The following is a 25,554-nucleotide window of genomic DNA, read 5'->3' on the forward strand; positions in this document are numbered from 1 at the left end:
AGAAAAAAGACAAAAATGGATAAACAGATAAACAGTTTCCAAACATTTAATACATTCAAATGAATATAAACTCAGCCAGATTTTGTTTTTATTACTGTGATAGTTCGTTTTGAAGAAATGTACTTTGTTTAACAAAATAAATAATGACTTCATCTCTGAACCTTCACTGTGTAATGCAATAAGGAAGAATAGTGGTATATAACAAAAATACCCTCATATGCTCAAACCTTGAATATGTTTATTTGATCGTGTCAGCAACTTACCAGGACCTATATCTTGTATTTCAGAAATTATTTCATAATTACGGTTACCTCTATCAGGAAATTACGATTATCAGAATAAATGGATAGCAATCAGGAGCTTCGATGAATATGGCTGACGTTTTCCTTACGAATCTCTAACCTCCCTTCTAGTTCTGCTGTATCTATCCCGCCGTTGCCATGGAAACATGTGTAAACAAACACATACCTGCGACCACTGTTTACCTGCTTTCCTGTAGTGTTGGTCAGAAGCAATGCCGGACAATACTGTTATACGTGCAAAGTGTCTTATCTTTGGTAATTACCCATTTATTTTATATAGTTTGTGCACATGAAAAAGGATTTAAAGCCCTAAATTGGTAGGCAAACTGTGTGCTAACATATGACTGACTGTTCACGATGTAGCCTACTGCTCTTAGCCTGTTGTAATTTGCTGCAAAATTTGCCTGTAAACTCGTGAGCTCCTTTACTGTCAAGAATATTTCATAAAGCTCGTTAAAATTTAGGAAACAAGGGAAATAGGAATGGTTTCTGAAAATGCTTTGACAGAAGAAGCGTTAATTTTTGCCGCCTTGATACTAGTGTCATAGAACTCGAGCAGATAGTTATATTTTCTGGTGACGAGGACTTAAATTTACGTCCTTTATCGCAAGTTTTTTTTTCCTACATAATCAGACAGTTATCATCCAGCAAAAGATGATTATGCCAGACATTCTTACGGCCACTTTATGTGCAATTTGTCGAATGTTTTGAATCAGACCCCGTCCAAGGGCACACTGACACCGTGGATTAATTCTCCTGCCGAAAAACTAGTTTTACTTACGGTATATATATATATATATATATATATATATATATATATATATATATATATATATATATATATATATATATATATATATATATATATATATATATATAAGTATGCATGTGTAAAACTCTTTGCCACTTTGTTGGTCCACTTTCTGCTACAACAGCAGTGTAATGAAAGAGTGTTCACTGTTATTCTGAGTGCAGAGTAACAGCGAACGGTTGCATACAGTCGACTGAAATCTTAACAATTTTCATTTCGTTGCTATAGCAATATTCGTCTAGTTGCTACTCCAACTTCTCTATATAACTTGGGACTGTATTCGTTACCTAAGATCTCCCGTTGTTTAATACAGCTTAGTCTTTTAACGACTTCACTTTAAATGCCATAAAATATTCTAAAGTTTGTGATATTTAATTTTTCAGCAAGTTTCTGAAGATTCTGAAAAATTTCCAGTATAAAATACTCTTATTATGCAAGCTAATATATGTGTATATATATGTATATATATATATATATATATATATATATATATATATATATATATATATATATATATATATATATATATATATATATATACATACTAGCTGACCAACCCGGCGCTGCCCGGTATAACCATTAATGACAACCGATAAACTTTTCTCTCTCTCTCTCTCTCTCTCGTTTTCCCTCTTTCTCCTCCCAAACATCCCCTCCCTCTCTCTCTCTCTCTCTCTCACTTCCTCTCCCTCTCATTCTCTCTCTCCCTCTCAGTCTCTCACTTCCTCTCCCTCTCACTCTTTCTTTCTCTCACTCTCTCCAACCCTCCCAGTCTCTTTCCTTCTTTCTTCTCCCTAACGCCCCCTTTACTCTTTCTCTCTCACTTCCTCTCCCTCTCACTGTTTCTCTGTCACCCCCTTCCCAACCCCCATCCCCTTTGGTGCCATTGATGTCTTACCCGCACAGTATTCTGTTCCAGATAGTAAGTCATTTGTATACCGAAATTAAGCACGATAAATTCGTAAAGTTACTAAGTCTACAGGCATGACCTGCCCCGTTTCATGGAAGCCCTTCCCACCCCCACCCCCTTTGGTGCCCTTTGGTGTTAGTAATGTCTTACCCCGACAGTGCTGATTTCTAGATAGTAAGTCATATGTATACCAAGTTTGGTTGAAATTGCTCAATGTATTTCAGAGTTATTCTGGCATGCAAACACACACATGCATACATACATCCATTTTATATATGTAGATATATATACTGTATATATGTAGTTAGTTATAAATGATTTGTTTAACCAGACCTCTGAACTCTTTTACGGTTCTTCTCGGGCTGGGAAAGTATATATGTATATATGTATATATATATATATATATATATATATATATATATATATATATATATATACCTGTGTGTGTGTGTGTGTGTGTGTGTATGTATGTGTGTATGTGCAAGCACCTATTTAAATCAACAATTATTAAAGTATATACAATACACATAAAATAATTATCAGGTTTGGTTATTCACTTTAAATGCCATAAAATATTCTAAAGTTTGTGATATTTAATTTTTCAGCAAGTTTCTGAAGATTCTGAAAATTTTCCAGTATAAAATACTCTCATTATGCAAGCTAATATATGTATATATATATAGTTATATATATATATATATATATTATATATATATATATATATATATATATATACACCAAACCAGGAAGCATTGTATACCTTCTACCATCTGCATGAAAAGTATTCATACCGATCTAAATGGAGCTTAGAGTATATATGGCAAAACAGTTATTTCTAAGGATGAATGACAGCAGGAAAGGCGACTGAACGTTGACCTTGCAAAATAGCACGTTTCTCTTGATTATAGCACCGTTAACTGCAATGGTGAACGATGGAAACTCCGGAGAAAGTGTGTAATTTGCCAAAATCAGTATCCTTACTGAAGGTTGATCTAAATGAGTGTAAAGTAGATGAATTCTGTCAGCGTCTAGACAGAAGAGTATTTTGACGAAACAGTTGTGATAATTATAATGTGCTCACATGTCTGCGTCGATGTGTTAGTATACAAACACTCAAACTGACTCCTACACACAATGCTAGATTTATGTGTACTGGCACATTTATAGTGCGTTATCTTGTCAATACTACAAAGCATAAAGGCATTTATTGTTTATTTGTTCTTCTAAGGTCCGTGCAAAGCCAAATCGGTAATATTCAACGAGTGTCACAACCATCTCCAGACTGACTGACGGCTAATATTAGGGGGTGTCCAGGAGGCAAAGCCCTCCCTGCTAGGGTTACAGTAACTTAGGACGGGATAGGTTGGAAATGGCCCTCTAGGATGGGTTAGGTTAGGACCGAGAGGCTAGTGTACAACCAAGGAAAACTGCGCCCAGAGAAGCACGAAGAGTTCTCATTGACGTCAAAAAGACGACTGAAACAGAGAGCGATTACTCTTGCTGTGGCCAGCTAATCAGGTGCAACTGTTTCTATATAAATTCCCAAGAATCTGCACTAATTCAGTTAACGTGATAAATTATAGTATCACAGCTCTTTGCTGTTTTCTTTTGAGTATTTCATTTACTACGTGATTTATTACAGGATAATAATTTTGACACTAAAAACAATGAAACAAGCAATGAGATATTAAAGAAACGAGAATTTTCAAAATTAGTGTGGTTGAGTTTATTATCATCAAACAGGCGAACGCATTATTATGGAACTAATCAAAATGCAATGATATTACCCGCACATTTCCACAGAACACAATGCTTATATGCAAGACTAGATAGCAGAACAAAGACAAACAAAAAAGAATAAAATTACCTATTGTTTTAAAACCTAACACCTAAAATGTCAAGTGGCTTTTACTTTCTCTTTGTATTTTAATATGGTTACTTATTCATAATTACGGAAACTAATACATAACATTATGCCCCCCTCGTGTGAAATGTCATACACTGGGTAATAGAAAAAAAAAATAACCCATCGCATGGTACGCTTCACTTTCTATCAGAGGGAATTTACATCGTTTCACGTTGTCATTCCCCCGAGAGCTTACCGCACAAGAGGTGGTATGACGTCATACCTATATATAGGACACATACACTGCCCTAAAGGCGGCCGGCACACCTGCCATGGGTGGGGAGCCGTTACAAAGTATAAGAACTACGGACTTCGGGTTTTTTCGTCTGCTTCTTCTTGCCTGTTTATCTGATTGAAATGATTTTTATTGGTAACTGTTAGCAAATATCTTTCAAGAAAGGGCAGATGTCCTCGGCTTGTGAGTTCTCATTTCCTAGTCATCTACGAGAGAAGTAGTCATGACAAACTAGCCATCTCTATAGGGAAGTCGAAGCATCGTCCCTTATACGGAAGCCGCTCCAAGGTTAGCCAATTATCTTGTGTGTTGATGAGATATTAGGGCAATGTTTTCGTCCAGTCGTTTTAATGCTAGTTTTCAATACTGATTTGTAGACTAGAGTTATCTATCAGTAAGAGATTTCTCGCAAAACCCACTATAATTATTCAGTATCATTCATATTTTTACTTATTCATTTTTTCCAAGTGCTACAAGCAAAAGTCATCAAAACATTGACTCACTGGGTAACCTTGCTATAAAGATGATCGCTAAACTAGTTTAATGTGTATGTCTGCGCTCGCTCTCACGTACATCAGCGCACGAGCGCGCGTATATGCGTGTGAATGTACATAGGTATGTAAACATAAGCGAAAGCACTTGTATTTTACAGAGGTTACATGCAGCTTACTCGTAAATACAGAAAGGCAGTTATACAGACCAGTGCAATCAGATACTAGGATGAATTTTGCAAATTATTATTATTATTATTATTATTATTATTATTATTCAGAAAGTAAACCCTATTCCTATGAAACAAGCCCACAGGGGCCACTGACTTGAAATGCAAGCTTCCAAAGAATGTGGTCTTCATTTGAACGAAGTCACGCAAGGTAATATGAAATACAGGTAAATTGTTTTAGGGTAGTAATGAATGTTAATGCATGCACTGTATGCGCCTGTTTATTTGTATTTAAGCACAAACATCACTCAAACGCTCATTTAAGAACCCAACTATCATAGTGTGGGCGCCTCTGTGAATGTACTCATACACAACTACGCAGATGAGAATCAGACGGGCTACTGACCTTTCAACGCCGGGGTGTCCTTGCGGTGAACAAGTTACGGACTACACCTTCCCGAAACAAGCAGATTGTTAAAACTAATCCTCCTGAGCCTCCTAAACATAACGCGGACAGCGATTTCAGGAAGAAAAGTGGGAGGTACAGCTATTCCTCGGCACCCCAGTAAACATTTCAGAAAGAAAAAATAAATAAATAGACAGATAAACAAATATATTGTGGAACAGATATCGGGAAGTGACTCTGTCCAATCTTTTTTACCGCACCTTATTTACTCGACCTCCCTGTCATGCTTCCATGCCAAAGACGGAATAGTCCATGCCAATGTCCTCTCTCTCACTCAGACGAGCGCCTGGCTCTGTTCTGTTGTATCTAGCTTGGCTGATTGGCTGAGGTTTACGAGACACTCATATCATAATCATTGCCTCCAACTCCTCTTGATGGAAAGTCATCTGTGGAATTTCGCCGCTCGTTCCTGTCACGTGCTCCACCTTCCGTAAATCTTCACTCATCCCCAGCCTCCTCCTCTTTATTCTCATCCAAGTACGTCTGAGTTTTCCAGTTTTTTACGTTGATAGCAGGAGCCCAGCTGACACTATCACGTACCATTCCCCCATGGGGTTGTTCGAAGGACATTTCCAAACCATCTCCATCTTCCTTTCATCATTATCTTGTCTACGTATAGAACTTCCGTAATTTGCATTGATGATATCATTTTCCTGCAATCTAATTCTCTAGTGTTCTTAAAGCTTTGTTATCAAATCGACAAAATGTTTCAGATATGTTGCCATTGTTATACCAAGATTCGAGTCCGTATAAGACTATATACGAACTACTTATGTAAGATTTTACTTTCGTATGCAATTTCAGTCTATTTGATTTCCAAATCTTATTCAGCCTGCCCATTTTTTATATATATTTTTTGGTCTTTCACTAAATATTTGAACATTTCAGTCTCATTAAACCTTTCCCCATCTAATGTTACTTCATCCCTTTGTGCATACTCTGTTCTCAATATCTCTGTTTTTAGTTTTCTATAAAAGAAAACTACTGTGCCGGCCGGCTTTGTCTGTCCGTCAGCACTTTATTCTGTCCGCCCTCAGATCTTAAAAACTACTGAGGCTAGAGGGCTGTAAATTGGTATGTTGATCATCCACCCTCCAATCATCAAACATACCAAATTGCAGCCCTCTAACCTCAGTAGTTTTTATTCCACTTAAGGTTAAACTTAGCCATAATCATGCTTCTGGCAACGATATAGGATAGGCCACCACCGGGCCGCGTTTAAAGTTTCATGGGTCGCGGCTCGTACAGCATTATACAGAGACCACCGAAAGATAGATCTATTTTCGGTGGCCTTCATTATACGATGTACAGAAAACTCAGTTGCGCCGAAGAAACTTCGGCGCATTTTTTACTTGTTTCTAGATCTGTTTCAAATCTCATCTTTCTAGATGTATGTATGACTACTGCGACTAACTATAGAATTCACAGTTTCAATGACATAGTTTAAAGAATCAAGATTCCATCGATATCGGAAAGGGTATCAACAAACAGCAGAGGGACCTTTATGCTAATTCCCTTATCGAACCGAGGCTCGACAGAATCCTTGAAGATGGGGCTCCGCCTTCAAGGAAGCGATCGATGAGGTCTTAAGGATTAATAACATATTAATTGCATGCCAAATAATGGTCGCCTCCCATTGTGCTGTGAAATTCGTGTCACGGCGGATCGTGCGAGAGGAAATTATGTTCCTCATTATTCTGGTGACAATGGTCACTTGGCGCGTGTGCTGTTCAGTTCCTGGATTATTAATACTAAGGCTGAGAAGTTGTGGATAATTTCGAGGCGCAGATGTGTGTGACAGTATTTTGTGTTGAACCTATTAATTGTTAGAATTAATTCACATAAACGTGTACACATGCATATATATAACTTTAAAAACACACACACATATATATATATATATATATATATATACATACACACACTAGCTGACCAACCCGGCGCTGTCCGGAAAAACTCTGAATGACATTCGATAAACTATCTCTCTCTCTCTCCTCTCTAACACCCACTCTCCTCTCTCTTCCTCTCGTCTCACTCCCTCCCAACACATCCATCCACTATCATAGAACTCAATAATCTTAGAAACTGCCATTAAAACTTACGTGTAGACAACAGTTTGTGGGAAAAGGCAGTCCACTCATATTTACTCAAAGATTCATTTTCTATTCAACATTTCTCTCACCACTAACTTCCCACACAGATTACAAAACAACACTGTTTCAGTTAGACTTTAATCTAAATATTATCACCATCACATCCATTAGTTTATCCTTCAAATCAACAAAAGAAGCCATCTCTTCCTCTATTCACCAACTTTACTCTCGTTTCTCAATCCAGCAAGACTTGAATTTCTATTTTGTGAGAATTATTTTCACTATCATTACCTTCCATTCCTTGATCAAACACACTTAACGTCACAACTTTTTCTTCTGTTACACAATTTCACACTCAAATGCACACACACACACACACACACACTTTCACACATCCAGCAAGACCCCATTGCCAACAAGAGCCAAGTCATCTCTTACCATATATGATGGTTTCATTATAACTTCCAGATTTATTTCCTATCGCACAATTCTCTCCTGTAAAACATGCTAAGGCTTTCAAAAGCACCAGCTTAATTGTCATTATTTCGATTAAAAATGGAACAACATAGAGACAAGTTTTTCATCTTTTACTCCTGAATTTAAACACTGAAGATAAAGAAATATGAGAAGTTATATATATATGACCATATATATATATATATATATATATAATATATATATATATATATATATATATATATATATATATATGTATAGAAATTTTTATCACACCGTGATTTATATACAAATATGAAAGCTACAAATGTCGTTTAATATCAAATTCACGCTACATCGGAAAGTACACGTGAATTTGACGACAGACCACTGTTATTAAAAACACGGAATGAAAATATCTATATATATATATATATATATATATATATATATATATATATATATATATATATATATATACATATATATATACATACATACACAATTAACATTATTTTCTGAATTTTGACTTCTGAGCTCAAGTTCTGTGAACAATGATTCAAGATATGTGTTTCTTCTCAGTGAATAACAATAATAATAAAAATGCCGTTGATGATGCTGAGACTGTTGACAAATATTATAATAGCAATGAATAATTGAAAAACTATTAAAGATCGGAATTATTAGTGGGATCCGATTATCCATTGTTATTCAGTGATGTCTCCCTTGTGCACTTTCAGGAGACTGTACTGTGGGCAAGACTTCCCTTGTGCAGGCGTTTCTCTCAGATGGGGGCGATTTTCCCAAGAATTATAACATGGTAAGTTATTATGCTTGTAACGAAATTGCTTGTGATTATTCTGTTATATTAATGGATATGATGCTGGACTTCTCTGATTGCAGTCAAGCTCCGCTTTTTACTTGGTTAGCCACAAAGCCCCTGTATATTAACTACTTAACTTCGGTGTTGAAGGCTAGATTGATTGATTGATTGATTATGTTTATGTCTTGAAGACCAAGCGCCGGAACTCATCAGGATTCTTCAGCGCCGTAATGAAGGTGAAATATATAAATTAACGATATAATTGATAATGAATAGGTGAATGATGCCATACTAGTAAAATTCAGTTAAAATATTAACGTAAAAAATGAAGAATGATGTTTGATAGAACCAACAAAAAATAAGTATATATTAAACTTTTATATTCAAAATATACACTGAGTACATAAAATAAATATGACTAAAATCTTTATTAAATATACTAAAATCATATCTCACTAAAATAACCAGATTCTTTCAGATAACCCGTAAGGTTATCTACCTCAACGTCATCACTTAAAATTTCTAAAACAGCCTTCCCAGTTAGTAAGTACTTTTCCCTAAGGCGATTAAATTTAGGACAGTGCACCAGCATGTGCTTAACGGATAGCTGACCACCACAGTGAGCACAAACGGGTTCTGGCTTCTTCTAAAATATCGCTAAGAGTGAAGCGGGTATGGCCAATCCTATGCCGTGTTAGGATGATCTCAAATCTTCTGTTACGATTAAAACCCGAACTCCAAAAATCGATACTTTTTCTAATGTTTCTGTACTTCCTATTTGTGGATGAAATGGGGGAAAGTCCATTTTTTATGCCATTTTGTACTAATGTATCACTTCTCAACTGACTTTCAACAGAGTTTTTGATGATGATTTTTCAGGTGAGTAGCTAGGAAAAATTGTTGCACGATGACGTAATTTTTTTCAGAGAGTGAGTGACAAGTAGAACATTTTCTATACTGAATATAAAACTAAGGTGCTTTCATTTATTCTGGTCTCGGGAGCCAAGATATCATCACTATCACCTTCACCATCACCATAACCAAGTCAATGTTAGTTTCGAAGGTACATTCACACACACTTTCTCTTGCTTTGTAGCTCTGGCTTTCAATGCTTTGTTATACACATTGCCAGCTCTTCGTTGGGTGAGTCGGTAGAGCTGTGGACTGGCACCTCGCTGGGCCGGAGCTCGATTCCCCGGCCGGCTGATGAAGAATTAGAGGAATTTATTTCTGGTGATAGAAATTCATTTTTCGCCATAACGTGGTTCGGATTCTACAATAAGCTGTAGGTCCCGTTGCTAAGTAACCAATTGGTTCTTAGCCACGTAAAATAGTCTAATCCTTCGGGCCAGCCCTAGGAGAGCTGTTAATCAGCTCAGTGGTCTGGTTAAACTAAGATATACTTACACACATTGCCATTCTATACTGGTGGAACTTGCGAGGCAAGTAAATGGCCTTTATGCTTGATCCATAGGAATGAGTGCTCATTATAAATGATAATAATAATGACAATCATAGCAATAATTATCTGTATCTCAATCATCAGAGTTAACATTATCTTCTCATTATAATCTCATTAGTACTTTCGCTGTTGTTACCGTAATTCATTATTCCACGCAGTCCCATAACTGTCACTTCCTAGATACCATGCATGGAAAAAAAAAAAATGTAAGGTAAAGGTAACTGTAGGCAGATGGTGATTGGTTTTTTTTTTTTTTATTTCTACATTAATGAACACACAGCAAAGAGATTTTTTTTTCATCATTGGCAATTATAACTGCAACAAACGACAGTTATTTCAAGGATTAGATACATTCTCCGTATTATACTAGAATTTTGGTTAACAAAAAAGTGAAGCTTCCGTAATTTTGATTGTTTTCAGGTCTATATATAAATCTTCTCATTTCTCCGTACAGAGGGCTAATGACATCAGTGCACCTGGTGCGGTGCACTGTAGGCATTGTTCAAGGTTGTTTGCAGCGTCCCTTTGGCCCCTCTCTACACTCACTTTTTTAGCCTGTTACTCTACCTCCGTTCCCACTTCTTTCTTCCATCTTGCTGTCCAACCACTCCAATTCCCTCTTTTCAGTGTCATGGGAACTGAATGGCTGAAAGTGCCCCAGTGCTTGCCTTTACAGCCAAATTTTCATAAATGAAATGAAATCTGCTCATGTATTGGCTTTTCAACTGTCAGATCATATTAACATCATTTCGATTGTCCGGTGAAATCAACTTGATCCTTTCACTGAATAAAATCTCAATATTTCAGACTCTTGGTGTCGACATTGAGACGAAGCTCATTAACGTTCCTGACACAAATTATTCTGTCGAACTCTTCCTCTTCGATTGTTCTGGCAAGGAATTCTACAGGAGTCTGGTCATCAAAATGGTAAATATATTTGAGATTTTTATTGCACGTAATTTTATCTTTTACTTCCACAGTGGTAAACGCTTGTAGAAACTGTTCTGGCTGAAAGTTTAATCATCTAATTCTCAAGATGCCTTTTACATTTAAAATTTTAAGTCTTTTTCGTTTACTTATCAACACACTAAACGTTTTCAAGATTATTTCGGCAAGTATTTCAAATTTAATGTAGTTCATTTAGATTTATGATTGCTTCGAAAGGAAAGTTTTATAATTTAGTTGTCAAGATGGGACTAATCCAAGATTGGTCTGTGAAGTCTGCCAAATTGAACTGTAGAGCTCCTTCCGATCAAGACCAATCGCTTTCGGTAATAGAATCATGTTTCTGTTATCATTATGCCTACACCTGCCAAAATTCCACTGCTTCAATGGTATACACATTTTTCCCTGTAAAATTACATCTTGATATTTACGCGTAGTATTTCATCATATGTATGATATTCGTTGCCCTTCTTTTGATTATATAAGAATGCAGAGTAAACCTCTCATTTTATTATAGCAGCGTGGATTACGTACTTTAATTTGGATACTGATTCCTCGTGCAAAGGCCGATGGAAAAGGCAACCTACTGCCAATATCTAGCCAAAACACCGAGGAAACGAGATATGGAAATAAAAACACGGTGCTTAAAATCGAAGTAAGTGATAAACTTCTCTTTTCAAAGATAGAAGCTCATGTAAACCTGGGGAAACGGAAGTCCTGAGATTATTCCTAAACTTGTTTGCAGAAAATAAGAAATAGAACAAAGAGACAAAAAGTCTCTTAACAGAACGGTCCGAAGGTTGCTTGTGAAAACAGAGTAAATGTGAGAAGTGGTGGCTTGGCAGGGGATACAGTCTCACTAGGGCTTAACGGATTAAGGCCTTGAAACTGAGGATATAAGAGAGAGGCCAGGGCAGTCACTGACCAGACTAGCTGTGTCTGTGATTTATTCCTGCCAAGAATAGAATTATGACATCAGAATATCACATCTAGTGTTTTAGAAACACATTTAGCTATCTCAACTTCGTGATCTCTCTAAACCAAGTTTGGAGGAAGATAAACTATTGAGATTTGACAGAAGTAACAATTTCAATTACGTTCTTATTAAACAGAACGGAAGAACTGAATGAAAAATCGGACGGTTAGACTGTTAGGAATTAAACCTCTGAGCCACTGAACTTGATTACGTTTCGTGATTCCTATTTAGAGGCAATGACTCATCCATTAACCTAAGAAAATGGCTTTACATCCTCAAAGGTCAGTGATGCTGTCCCTATTCAGGCATGCTCCCAAGATCCAAGATGAGAAATACATATAAGCAGTTCGAGATTTAACGTTAATGACAGAATTAAAGGAAGAAAAACAAAGCGTTTGGAGACTGCAAGCCTCTGCCAAGGCTAAGCACCCCTGTCCCGCCAACCCAAGCTTGTGGTCCTTTCGCCCTTTGGCGTATAAGACTGAACTTGACCTTACTCAGCACAGTGGCTTCATTATTGGATTAAACATGGCAGTTTGGAAGCCTCTATCTCATGAAATGTAAATGTCTAGGCCAAGGTTAAATTCATATTTAACCTTTGACTTGTAAGTAAGGACATGGCATCAATCTTGACCTCACGTTGCACAGTGGGCATCGTTAGTGGATTATGTATGACAAATACAAAATCTCTATCTCATGTAGTTCAAGGTTGAATTCTTTTTTTGCTTGGTGACTTAAAAATCTGGCCTTAAATTTGCCATCAGTCTACACACTGGCATCTCCGGTGGATTGTACATGACAAATAAGGGGCCTCTGTCAAATATCGTTCCAAAGTTATGAAAGTTATGATCTAGGCATCACTACCAATACTGAAGTGTAGGAATCTTTCAAAATCATTATTTTATTTATAGGCCATTTCATTTTTCAACAGCTTTCCTCAACAAGTATTGACGGAGTCAATGGCTATTGTAAATAGTAATTATTTCTCTGTGTTTCTTCCCCCCAGAGCAGTCAGCCATCTTTGGTCCTTCTTATGTATGACGTCACCTCTGAGCATTCTTTCAAATGCATCACTGATCTTTATAACCAGGTAAGTTTTCAGAAGTTGCAGATATAGATGAAGAAGTAGTGTGTAATAAGGTGTATACACACATACATACATGCAAATTTATACATATATGTAATTCTAATAGCCACAATGCCCTCTTAACTTCTCGAATTCTTCACGCTTTTTTGGATGTGCTTGTAACTACGAAGCCGTACATCCAGACGCAAGAAATTGAAGACTGTGATTGCCGGTCGCGGGACACGAACCCGCGTCGCCTTAACCACAAGGAGGTCACGTTGCCGACCTGACCACGAGAAGGATGAAAGTCTATTACCTCTCGTACATACATATACCTGTCGTTTTCAGATATATTTATTAGAGCTGGAATAGATCCATCCTCACCATCGTAGCCGAGTGGGCAATCGTTTTTATTGCTTTTTAGGCTGAAATATATATGTAGAATCTACTGGTCACTTTTATCAGACACATATGTAATTCTAATAGCCACAATGCCCGCTTAACTTCTCGAATTCTTCGCGCTTTTTTGGATGTGCTTGTAACTACGAAGCCGTACATCCAGACGCAAGAAATTGAAGACTGTGATTGCCCACTTGGCACATCCAAAAAAGCGCGAAGAATTCGAGTAGTTAAGTGGGCATTGTGGCTATTAGAATTACATATGTGTCTGTAAAAGTGACCAGTAGATTCTACATTTTATACATATATATAATATATATATAATATATATATATATATATATATATATATATATATATATATATATATATATATATATATATATTATATATATATATATATATATATATATATATATATATATATATATATATATATATATATATATATATATATATATATATATATATATATATATATATATATATATATATATATATATATATATATATATATATATATATATATATATATATATATATATATATATATATATATACATATATATATATATATATATATATATATATATATATATATATATATATATATATACAGTATATCTGTGCTTGTATGGGAATGAGCAATTAAAAGCAACAAAGGAATCAGTACTATGACAGACTAGCAAAGCAACCCGGCACTGCCCGGGAAAACTCTGAATGACAGTCTACTTGTAGGGGAGGGAAAGGGAAAGGGGATGGGGAGGGAGAGGGAAGGAGGAGGGAGAAGGCATAAGGAAGGGAGAAGGGTGAGGGGGAGGGGTTTATGTTGACGGTCCGACTGACAATTCTACTTTTTTCATATGAACGTTCACCCTTCGAACAGTTGTGCGTGAAGTGACAGGTATTGCTGTGGTGACTGTCCCTTATATTCAGGTATTACTGTTCTTCTGTCCCTTTTATCCAGGTATCCACGTGATGACTATCCCTTTTATCCAGAAATTACTGTGGTGACTGTCCCTTTTATTCAGGTATTCCTGTGATGACTGTCCCTTTTATCCAGAAATTATGTGGTGACTGTCCCTTTTACCTAGGTATTAATGTGGTGACTGTCCCTTTTATCCAAGTATTACTGTGCTGTCTGACACATTCAGATAGGTATTACTGTAATGTCTGTCACCTTTAACCAGGTATTACTGCACTGCCTTTCCATTTTATCCAAGTATTACTGTGGTAACTGTCCCTTTTATCAAGGTATTACTATTCTATCTGTCCCCTTGAATAAGGTATTACTGTGCTGGATGCCCCTTTAACCAGGTACTGCTGTGCTCTCTGTCCCTTTTATCCAGATATTACTGTGGTGACTGTCTCCTTTATCCAGGTATTACTGTGCTGTCTGTCCCCTTTAACTAGGTGTTATTGTACTGTCTGTCCCTTTTATCCAGGTCTTACTGTGGTGACCGTCCCTTTTATCCAGACGTTAGCGTGGTGACTGCCCCTTTTACCCAGATATTACTGTGCTTTGTCCCTTTTATCCATGTATTATTGTGGTGACTGTTCCTTTTATCCAGGTACTGCTGTGGTGACTGTCCATTTTAACCAGTTATTACTATGCACTCTGTCCCTTTTATCCAGGTATTACTGTGGTGATTGTCCCTTTTAACCAGTTATTACTGTGCAGTCTGTCCCTTTTATCAAGGTATTACTGTGGTGACTGTCCTTGTGATCCAAGGATTAATGTGGTGACTGTCCCTATTATCCAGATATTACTGTGCTGTCTGTCCCTTTTATCCAGTTATTACTGCTGGCTGTCCTTTTTATCCAGGTATTACTGTGCTGGCTGTCCCTTTTATCCAGATATTACCGTGGTGGCTATCTAGGTATTGCTGTGGTGACTGAAAAGCATCTTCAATAACATATTTCTATGGTTTCAAGTACATGAAATGGGGTATGATAAACCCTTAGAGTTGACTTATCTCATAAGTTACAGAGGGAAGGGAGAAGGGGGTCGGGGAAGGGGAAGGAGGCTTGGGGTACGGGTTTGAAACTATCTAAGTTGGGTCAAATGATGGCCACGTGCCAAATTTTGTCTAGATCATCGAGCGGTTCGGATTTCTATTGCGCACAAATATACAAACAAACATACAAACATTAACTTTTATATATAAGAAGATAAGCCAGTACATGAGCAGTGGAGAGGATAATTCATAAGTCTATAAGAAAATTTGGAAAGATACAACTCCAATATAAAATCACAGGAGCTATTTGTAGCAATATACGTATTGTCATCAATTTATAGATGCAAAGGAAAAGGTTACTCCTTCCTGAATTAAATGTCGAAATTTTATGCAGTGACATGGCAAGGCATTATCCAACTTCACGGTTCACTCATCTCTTGGGACAAGGGAGACTAGAATAACAGAAATTGAATTATCTTTACGAATGAAGGCCAGTTTCATCAGATTTAATTACTTCTCTTTTGCTTGGATTACTTTGCCTGCTTACTGTTTCTATGGTAGAAAATGCTATGCGTAAATAAGACCATTGTAAACATTGTTCCTGACATCACAATGCCGTCATTCACGGGTGTCACAATCTTCTCCTTTCTCACCACTCGTCACAGTATCAGGAGCCAAACACTCTGATTGAGCAGGGGACTCTTGACAGCTGCTTTTCTTGCAAGCAATACAAATGAGGAAATAGGTCTTGTTATTTTATAGACTTTTGGACGACTCTTCTCTCTTCTTCTGTTAGAGATGATGGCATGTAATCGAGCACAATGGGTAGTTGTTCATTTCGTATCCCATACAATATTTACTATATTTTGTTCCCCTTCCTAACTGGGTATTTCATTAGCACTTGTCATTATTTTACATTTATGTTTTGTTAAGGGGATAGTTTTGGGCTGTGCTTGACAGAATATTGTAGCATTTATTCTTTAGAGTAGAGAGAGTTTTTTTCTTTTCAAGAGGTTAGCCACGTGCGAAGTAAATTCAGATTACTCTCTTTATTTGAAATGATTTCAAATAAATTTTGATTTCAAATAATTTGTACGTGATTTCAAAATAATTAATTTGATATATATTTGTAAGGTTGACAAAAGATACGAAACATTCTTGGTGTGAATCCACAGCTTATATTTATTTGAAGTTAATCCAAGTTAGGCCATATTCATTTAGTTAATTTCAAGTTGTTTATAAGTAATCGAGGTTAATGAAGAATATAAAATCTTTGAGTTATATTTGAAATCGGTCAACTTTGGTTACATAATGATATAAAGGAGCGATAGTCTCAAAGGAAATTTTGTTTTTTTCGTCAAATCTTCGCCTCTCTTGCAGCATTAACTAAAATATAGGTTATCACTTTTACCATTAGGAAAGTAAATGTAACAATGGGCGTATTTGTAATGAAAACTGACCAGCCGTTTAATATGCATCGAGCTAAAGCGGAAGAATCTCCGATGGTTAAAGTTAGTTAATAAACAACGTGTTAGAAAAAGAATAGTTATTGGGGAAAATGTCATACATATGACGTATATCCGTCAAGTAGATTTATTAACTTATAAAATGCTGCGTGCTCCAGGGGTAGGAAAAAAAAAACAGTTGTAAACACCATTATCGTCATGATGATCATCATCGCGGAATTTCACAAAAGCAAAGTGCATCTGTAAAATTCCGCCTGTCATGTCTTTCTGGAGCTGCATCTTCCACAAATTTCCATCGGCTTTCAGCCTCCCTTACCATAGTTCTCATCCAAATAGGTCTGGGTCTTCCAACTCTTCTGGTACTCATAGAAGCCCAGCTACTATCCAAGGTGTTGTGCAAAGTGTAAGCTCTGTCTGCTTTCATCGATATCTCATCCACATATGGAACTTCCATAACTTCCCTTGTGGTACCATTTATAATTCTATCCTTCCATCTGACTTCTACTCTTCTTTTTAAAGCTTCATTCTTTTAATCGACAAAATCTTTTAGATAATTTTATTGTCATTCTCTGATTGTGTCTGTATAGCAATGCAGATTGTACAAGACTTATGCATTATCTAACTTTCATATTTAATTGATTTCCAGTTCTTATTCAGTATGCCAACTGTTGACTTTGCCTTTCTTAGTCTCTTAGTACATTCCAACTGAGGAGAAAGTGTCATGGATATCGTTATTCCTAAATATTTGAAACATTTCACCTCTTTAATCCTTCTACATTTAATGTTCTTTCGTCCTTTAGAGCATACTCCCTCTCTCAGTTACTTCTTTTTGTCTTAAATTCATTTTTAGTCCAATGTCTCTAGATATATGATGCATTCTGTTGAGCAAGCTTTGTAAATCTTGAAGTGTTTTGCACATTCTACTGTATGTCTTTCTGTTTCTATAGATACTCCAGTCGAGACTTGTCCTATTTCTCCGAGTGCTTTTTCATCATGAAATCTGTGAGAAGGGCAAACAGCAAAGGCAAAATAGCATACTTCTGCAGCACCTCACTAGTGACCGCAAACTCACTTGACAAGACTCCAATAACATCAGCTTTACATCTGTTTCGTTCATGGACAATTTCAGTCAGTTTAAGATATCTAAAGGGAATGCCATAGTGACACAAACCTTTCCATAGTATTTATTTTGTGGAAGCTTGCAAATGCCCTCTCGTAATCAACAAATACTTCAGACGTTGATCTTTAAGTTCCATGCGTTGCCACTTAAAATGTCTCGACGGATTCATCTCCTCATTTTGGTATGGCTCTCCTCTCTTTCTTTCCCCTTCTTTCACTTTTTCCTTCAGACTGTATGATGACACTGACTTTCCTTGCCCATCGAATTTTGCATAAAACCAATAGCTAAGTGATATGACAAGAAGTTTCAGGTTATACTCTCTTAAAAACGTAAAACATGTTTAGCTTTAATAAAGATGGTAGTTATACTTAACAATGTTTCTTCTAAGAACATGCAAAACCATTACTGCTCTCAATTTAATGATAAATATACATTGATAATTCAAATACATGAATAAGTAACCCCAGGTTCCCAAGTAACCGCTAGATTCTTTGAAATAAAGGGAAAAGAAAGTTCTTTATCATTGAAACTAATCGTTTACTGGGCGAGAGAGAGAGAGAGAGAGAGAGAGAGAGAGAGAGAGAGAGAGAGAGAGAGAGAGAGAGAGAGAGAGAGAGTAAATTTTCGTAAATCTTTCACCAGAAAAAGAAAGACGAGGAAGTTATTTAAGAGGATTCTTCTTTAAACTGAGAGAGAGAGAGAGAGAGAGAGAGAGAGAGAGAGAGAGAGAGAGAGAGAGAGAGATTTGGGGTGGGGGAGTGATAATATTTCTATAGATGGAGGGAAGGAAACTTGTTACATAACGTAACTAAAAGTAATTCCTTTATCTCCAAACAGTCCGTTGTCTACATTTATCTCAACTTCGTGTTTCATCATCTTTATTCAAAACATGTTATTCATCTCCAAACTCATTAAAGAATCGCCAGTGTAATAAGTGAGTTGGTTTGAACGATCATCGTATAAATGGAAACTAATTAGTTTGATTTACATCGCATGGCTCTGTATCCTATTTATGTCTTGAGTTCATAGTGGTTGTTTGCTTGTCCGCGCGTCTTTTTTTTTCGTTTGTAAGCAAGATTGCACGAATATTTATTCATGAGGATATTACAAAAAGTTTTCTAAAATTAGACCACTTGACATGCAACAAGTGATTAGATTTAGTGAGTCGTAGGAATGTAACATTCAGGGAGAAGGGTCTCTCTCTCTCTCTCTCTCTGTCTTTCTCTCTCTCTCATGTAGGACGAGGCGCCCAAGTTAGTTTAGGTTAGTTTAGGATGTATCCTCTCCTAATTACCACTTCTCGGCCTTGGAGGAAGTTTCAGTTTATGAACATTCTTGTGCGTTAATCTGCTCTCAATTTAGATGACCTCTGTTATTTTTCTTTCAGCGTAAGCAATCTCATTAATTATATGAATAACTATTGGGCTACTTTGCTCTGTAACTGCGATTTCATGAATACATTCATCTTTGCCTCACAAGTAATACACACTCTTCGACTACAAACGAGCTATGACCACATCTGAAGGCAATATCTGAGAGCAGACAAACAAACTTGTCCTAATCAGCAAATATAATGAATGACCCTGTGTTATTTTCGCTTTTAGATAGTGATGCCCATAGCATATCGTGACTGTACAGCAGATAGGAAGTATTCACTTATTGCTCGCGGTTGCCAAATAATTGATTGCTTTATCGTGTGAGATTTTGGAATAAGAATTCTTATTTGATAAAATATTTCAACAATCAGCATTTCTGCTGTAATTCAGCTACTGATGACAATGAAAATAGGATTTCGTTGTTTTTTAGAAAATATAATAAAAACACCGAAATATCTTGATTTACAGCTAAGGAATGTGAAGAATACTGATGGCTTTTGTTATTATTCAGCAAATAAAAAAAATAAGATCAAAAAAGAAAACTTCAAGTTGTCTCCTGTTATATAATCATTACTCATGAAATGTGGAGCTGACTTATATAAAAGTTAGTGGGCTTTAATTTGCTCTTTGTAACGCCATGATGATTCTCCTGAAATCTACATTAATGCTGAGACTATGTTACCATTTTCATCAAGCCTGTATTGACATGGCTGAATGTCCCAGCAACTACGGAACCTTCCTAAAAGACATGCATGCTGCTGCCCATCACATTTTGTTAGTGCGTTATAAACAACTGCCTTAAAACTTTCTTATATTTGAAAAATATTTCTTCCCTCGTCCATGACAGATAAAGGGGCAACATTCCGAACATCTGAACGGCGTCCTTTTCGCCAATAAAACCGACCTCACAGCTCGCCGACTTGTCAGTCCGAAAGCCGGGCGCGACATCGCTCATAGTCTCGGACTGCAGTACTTCGAAGGGTCTGCTGTAAGTATTTAGATTGCTTCAAGGTTTTCTTAGTGCTGTTGTGGTGATGCAAAAGCATCCCTGAGGTTTAAGTGTCCAACTATCTGATGAGGCGCCAGTTCTGTTTGGCACCGTGTGATATCAGTTGTCGCCATCAACTTCACACAGTTACGGACTCTATCTCTCACTGTCTGTCTCTCTCCTTTCACACACACACACACACACACACACACACACACACACACACACACACACACACACACACACACTTACACACACACATTCTTTATGGAAATTAATTTTATATGATTAAGTGCATACGAATAATTGATTTCTTCTTCTTTACTTTTATGTATAAAAAAGCCACCAGTGAGCACAAATTCAGTTTGTTGACAGGTAATGTACCCATGTAATTTGTAAGTACATGGAAAATTGGCACGAAACTTTATTTTTGTCCTTGACAGAGCAGGTTATTTAATTAAGAAAAGACGAGACATTCTTTTCTTCATTTTTATCATTTGAATTCACAGACTCAATTAAGACGGAACATGGTTGGTTCACTTGAGCTGAGATCTTGTTTTCTTTGAATCATGAGGATTTCAGGATGCTTAAAAGGATCATCGTCTTCCACATCCTTCATTTCGAGCATGAACGTCTGTCTTTACCTGAATAGCATTGACAGCAACCGTCAGAGCAGAATTCAAATTCATGGGGCAATTCTGATGGTTCCGTATATTTATCAATTCCTTGCTCCTTGATCTGCACTATCTTAGGCGTTCTCTAAAGATAATGTGAGAAAAAAAAATTTTTTTTTTACCCGTTTTAGGTTATAAATATGATAATGAATGGATGGAAATCTCTTCACTGTGTTATTTAGAAGTCGACGCGCAAAATACTGACTGAGAATTTTAAAGGAGTCCGTCCGCACTTTTTCTGTCCGCCCTCAGATCTTAAAAACTACTGAGGCTAGAAGACTGCAAATTGGTACATTGATCATCCACCCTCCAATCATTAAACATACTAAATTTGAGCCCTCTAACTACAGTAGTTTTTATTTTATTTAAGGTTAAAGTTAGCCATGATCGTGCATCTGGCACCTCTATAGGTGCCAACAACACAGGACACCACCGGGCCGTGGCTGAGAGTTTCATGCAGCATTATACGCTGTACAGAGAACTCGATTGCGCCAAAGGTTCTTCGGCGCGTGTTTTACTTGATTTTTATCGTTTTCTATGAGAAATCTCTTTTCGGCTGCAAATAAACTGAAATGTAAAAGTCCTTGGTTGCACTATGAGTTGGTTTCAGGTACTGACTTGAAATATCTCCTGAAAAGTTGTTGCCTTCGGCCTAAACAGTGACGTCAGTATCTTTCTGGAAGAAGCTCTTGATGAGTCTTGACTACTTATCTGCGAAATGCTCATTGATGCCCCTTTCGTACGAGCTGGGAAATCCTTTCAAAAACAAGGACTGCCGTCGATCCTCCGAAAAAGTGAGGGCATCCCCTCTCAGCAGGACATTGTTTTGACGCTGTAGGTGACCTTGTGCTCTTCACTGGGACAAACATGAGAAAACATGGTTCATCATAATAAGATTAGTTGTTGTCTTTCGTAAATAACAGATGATGGTAGTCTTATGTTTTTGGATCTGTTGGTGCGAAGTTTTTATCAATTACCCGCATTCTCACCTTTTCCTAATCATTATACCATGAAAGTATAATGGTCCTAGCTAATGAAAATTAATTACTGAGAACCTCTATAGGGAATGGAATGGAATGGAATAGAGAATTTGGGCCAAAGGCCAAGCGCTGGGGACCTAAGAGGTCATTCAGCGCTGAAACGGAAATTGGAAGTAAAAAGGATTGAAAGGTGTAACAGGAGGAAAACCTCGCAGTTGCACTATGAAACAAATGCTAGGAGAGGTTGGATAGTAAGATGGAAGAAAGAGAATATGAATGGAGGTACAGTAAAAGGAATAAAAGGGGTTGTAGCTAGGGACCGAAGGAACGCTGCAATGAGCCTTAAGTAATGCTTACAGTACACCGTGAGAGGAGCACTGACAGCACTACCCTCATACGGGGGGAGCAACACTGTGAGACGTATTGTAACTGACTCCTTAAGGGTCAAGAATCTCAGCTGGCAAGTGGCCAGCGTAATCCGACATCAACAAACATCTCACTAATTCCATTGAGGAAGCCACTCGGGTATAAGTGGGTTAAACGTCCTGCAATAAATATCTGAGTAGTTTTAGTTTTCTGTAAAAGAAAACTATTGTGATGGATATTTGTCTGCCCGTCCGCACTTTTTCTGTCCTCCCTCAGATCTTAAAAATTATTGAGGCTAGAGGGCTGCAAATTGGTATGTTGATCATCCACTATTCAATCATCAAGCATACCAAATTGCAGCCCTCTAGCCTCAGTAGTTTTTATTTTATTTAAGGTTAAAGTTAGCCATGATCGTGCATCTGGCACCGCTGTAGGTGCGAACAACAAAGGCTGAAAGTTTCATGGGCCGCGGCTGAGAGTTTCATGGGCCGTGGCTGAGAGTTTCGCACAGCATTACACGCTGTACAGAAAACTCGATTGCGCCGAAGAAACTTCGGCGCGTTTTTTACTTGTTTTTTTATGGGGTTTGGGGAGAGACCGTGCAATAACGTAAGTGGCGCTTTGGAACTGTAAAGCTGCCGAGCCCGGTACGGTTGTTTTCAAACTTCGACTCTTGATCTGCGAAGCTGTTAATTGATTGATTATGAAATTTCGGTCTTGAGGACCAAGCGCCAGAACCCATCAGGATTATTCAGCGAAGCAATGAAGATGAAATATATAAATTAATGATGTGATTGATAATGAAAAGGTTAGTGATAACATACCGTACTACTAAAATTCAGTGTTAAAATATAAAAGTAAAAAATGATGAATGATATTAGACAAAAACCATAAAAAATAATATACATAAAAATTATATATTTAAAATATATACTTAATGCATAAAATAAATATGACAAATCTTTTTAATAAATATACTAAATTATATCTCATTAAAAAGATCAGAATCTCTCAGATAACCAATAAGGTTATCTACCTCAACATCATCATTTAAAATTTCTAAAACAGTCTCCCCAATAATAAGTATTTGCCCTAAGGCGATTAAATCTAGAACAGTGCACCAGCATGTGTTTAACGGATAGCTGACCACCAGCGAGCACAAACTGGGGCACTGGCTCCCTCTAAAATATAAATTCAAGGTTAAATCGCAGAGAAGAATAAGGAGTATAAGAATAATATAGGCACTGACAATATTCCGTCACGCAGGAAATATGAAAGTAACTAAATAGATAGCGGCACTTCCACCTACTGTTACTTACTACTATTCGGCTTCATAATCCGGTCAATTGAAACATACTATTCTGAATTTCAATTTTCTCTTTTAAATCTAGCTTTCATTAGCCGAGATTATTTACAAAAGCATGAAGTTAGTTTACGCGCCTTTCTATTTTTTTGCTCGAGTCGCTGTTCAAGGAACGGCGGCCCCCCCCCCACCCCCGCCCTTGAGAAATCTTCCTCCTTTGAAGTTCCTCTAGCGACAGCTGAATCTTCCAGTTGTAGGAAATTAGCTTTAAGGGATTTCTGAGAACTGATAAGTATGCATGAATGGTTGTGAACAGTGACGAATAGTGATGCGGACTGTCCGCAGAATATTGTAAATACTGGCATAACGGGTAATACTGTACCTGTTGAAACTTCGGCAGTAACGTTAAAGAACAAATGATTTCATCTGAGTTTTACTGCCTGGTAGTTAAGGACCATTTAAGATTCAAAGTCGTCTTGGTTTCATGTCTGAATCTACTGTCAAACCACGTAAAACTAATATATTCAAAACAGAGGCTGTATATAGGTTTGGAAAGCTACAGCCATGTTAATCTAGATTATTCACGGTGACAAAGTAGATGCAGTTACCCAAGACAAAGCGCAGACAGTGGTATTGGGTGATAGCAGATATGCCTTTTGGCATTCAAAGAAAACGGTCTGGTGTGCTTAACGCATAAATAAATAAGCTTCTGGTAAGTGTCATACATATATATAGGGTTTTGACGGAGGTTCAATCTTGCTTGGAAATGAGGCCGAAAAAAGGTCTCTTTGTTTGTCTCTCTGAAAATGGCGAACGTATCAGTTTTGTGTTTTACAACCAATGCTTAAAGTTTTAGTTTTTAACTACATCGCCAGTTGCAACTTGAGCTAAATTCTTTACAAAAACCGTTCCAGTTAGGAGGCAAAATTTCGACTTTTTCTCTCTTTTACTATATGACTTGAATATAGTTAAAAAATTAAGCTTGGTATTTTATATTTCATACAAGAATGCTGAAGTGAGCATTGCTATGTCCTCTTGAAGGCTGGATATGAAGTACAAATAAAAGTAGAAGTGAAAAAGGCGGGTCTCACTGGACACGAGATAGTTCAGACCCTTTTACAAGCTGAAAGGTATAATACTAGTAGCATTATGAAAACTACCTTATTCTTAAGGGAATATAAAGATAATGAAGAAACCTTGATAACTGTACCCTTGGTATTTCATCCCGTTACGGAACACTAAACAGCGTTGGAATTTAATTACTTCTGTCTGTCAAAACTCTACCAGTCTTCTTACGCACTGATGGCTGTTAAAGTGTTACAGGGCTTTTCCAGTGAATATGAAATGCAGTTCTTATGCAGGTACCAGTTAACTAACCTCTAAGAGACTGGTTACTCGCAGGCAGCCATGAGACAGTCGCACATATTAGCCAAAGATTATTGCTTGAACTGCCTGAATTCACCACTTGAACTGACAGCTGCTACCTCTGATGATATCACGTGCTTGCAACATCTAAGCTTCTCTGAGTTATCGGTCTTCTTCTTGGGAGGGAAAATAATTCTTTTATTTTATCAACAGAAAGATCAACATGGCGTGGAGGAGCCGTTCTTCTTCTTAGTCAACGAGTGGTTCAAGACATACACAGACAAAGTCCACGCAATGAAACTCATCACGTGAGAGCTGGCGCCCTGGATCATTTTTCATTCCTCTTGCTGATTTGTTCACTTTGACACGGGATGGAATATATTTTCACTAATAAAATCACTTGTATATTTTGTCTTCTCATTACTGTTATATCACTGTTTCATGTAAAAAATACATAAAAACTCATTTT

The 25,554-nt window shown here is 37.0% G+C and overlaps 1 protein-coding gene across 1 annotated transcript; it reads left to right on the forward strand.

Moving 5' to 3' along the window:
* The first annotated feature begins 440 nt into the window (after positions 1-440).
* LOC136828688 (intraflagellar transport protein 27 homolog) lies at positions 441-25,554 on the forward strand. The gene is made up of 6 exons (XM_067086817.1): positions 441-557; positions 8,560-8,639; positions 10,912-11,031; positions 13,032-13,115; positions 20,257-20,397; positions 25,299-25,554. The coding sequence occupies exons 1-6, from the start codon at positions 515-517 to the stop codon at positions 25,395-25,397; spliced, it is 567 nt and encodes a 188-aa protein (XP_066942918.1). The 5' UTR covers positions 441-514; the 3' UTR covers positions 25,398-25,554.

This window comes from Macrobrachium rosenbergii, chromosome 3, assembly GCF_040412425.1.
Source record: "Macrobrachium rosenbergii isolate ZJJX-2024 chromosome 3, ASM4041242v1, whole genome shotgun sequence".
Lineage (NCBI taxonomy): Eukaryota > Metazoa > Arthropoda > Malacostraca > Decapoda > Palaemonidae > Macrobrachium > Macrobrachium rosenbergii.

Coding starts and splice junctions, on each gene's coding strand:
- LOC136828688 (XM_067086817.1), top strand. CDS start 515: ATGCCGGACAATACTGTTATACGTGCAAAGTGTCTTATCTTTG. Junction 13,116..20,256: donor TCACTGATCTTTATAACCAG/GTAAGTTTTCAG, acceptor CGTCCATGACAG/ATAAAGGGGCAACATTCCGA. Junction 20,398..25,298: donor AGTACTTCGAAGGGTCTGCT/GTAAGTATTTAG, acceptor TTTTATCAACAG/AAAGATCAACATGGCGTGGA.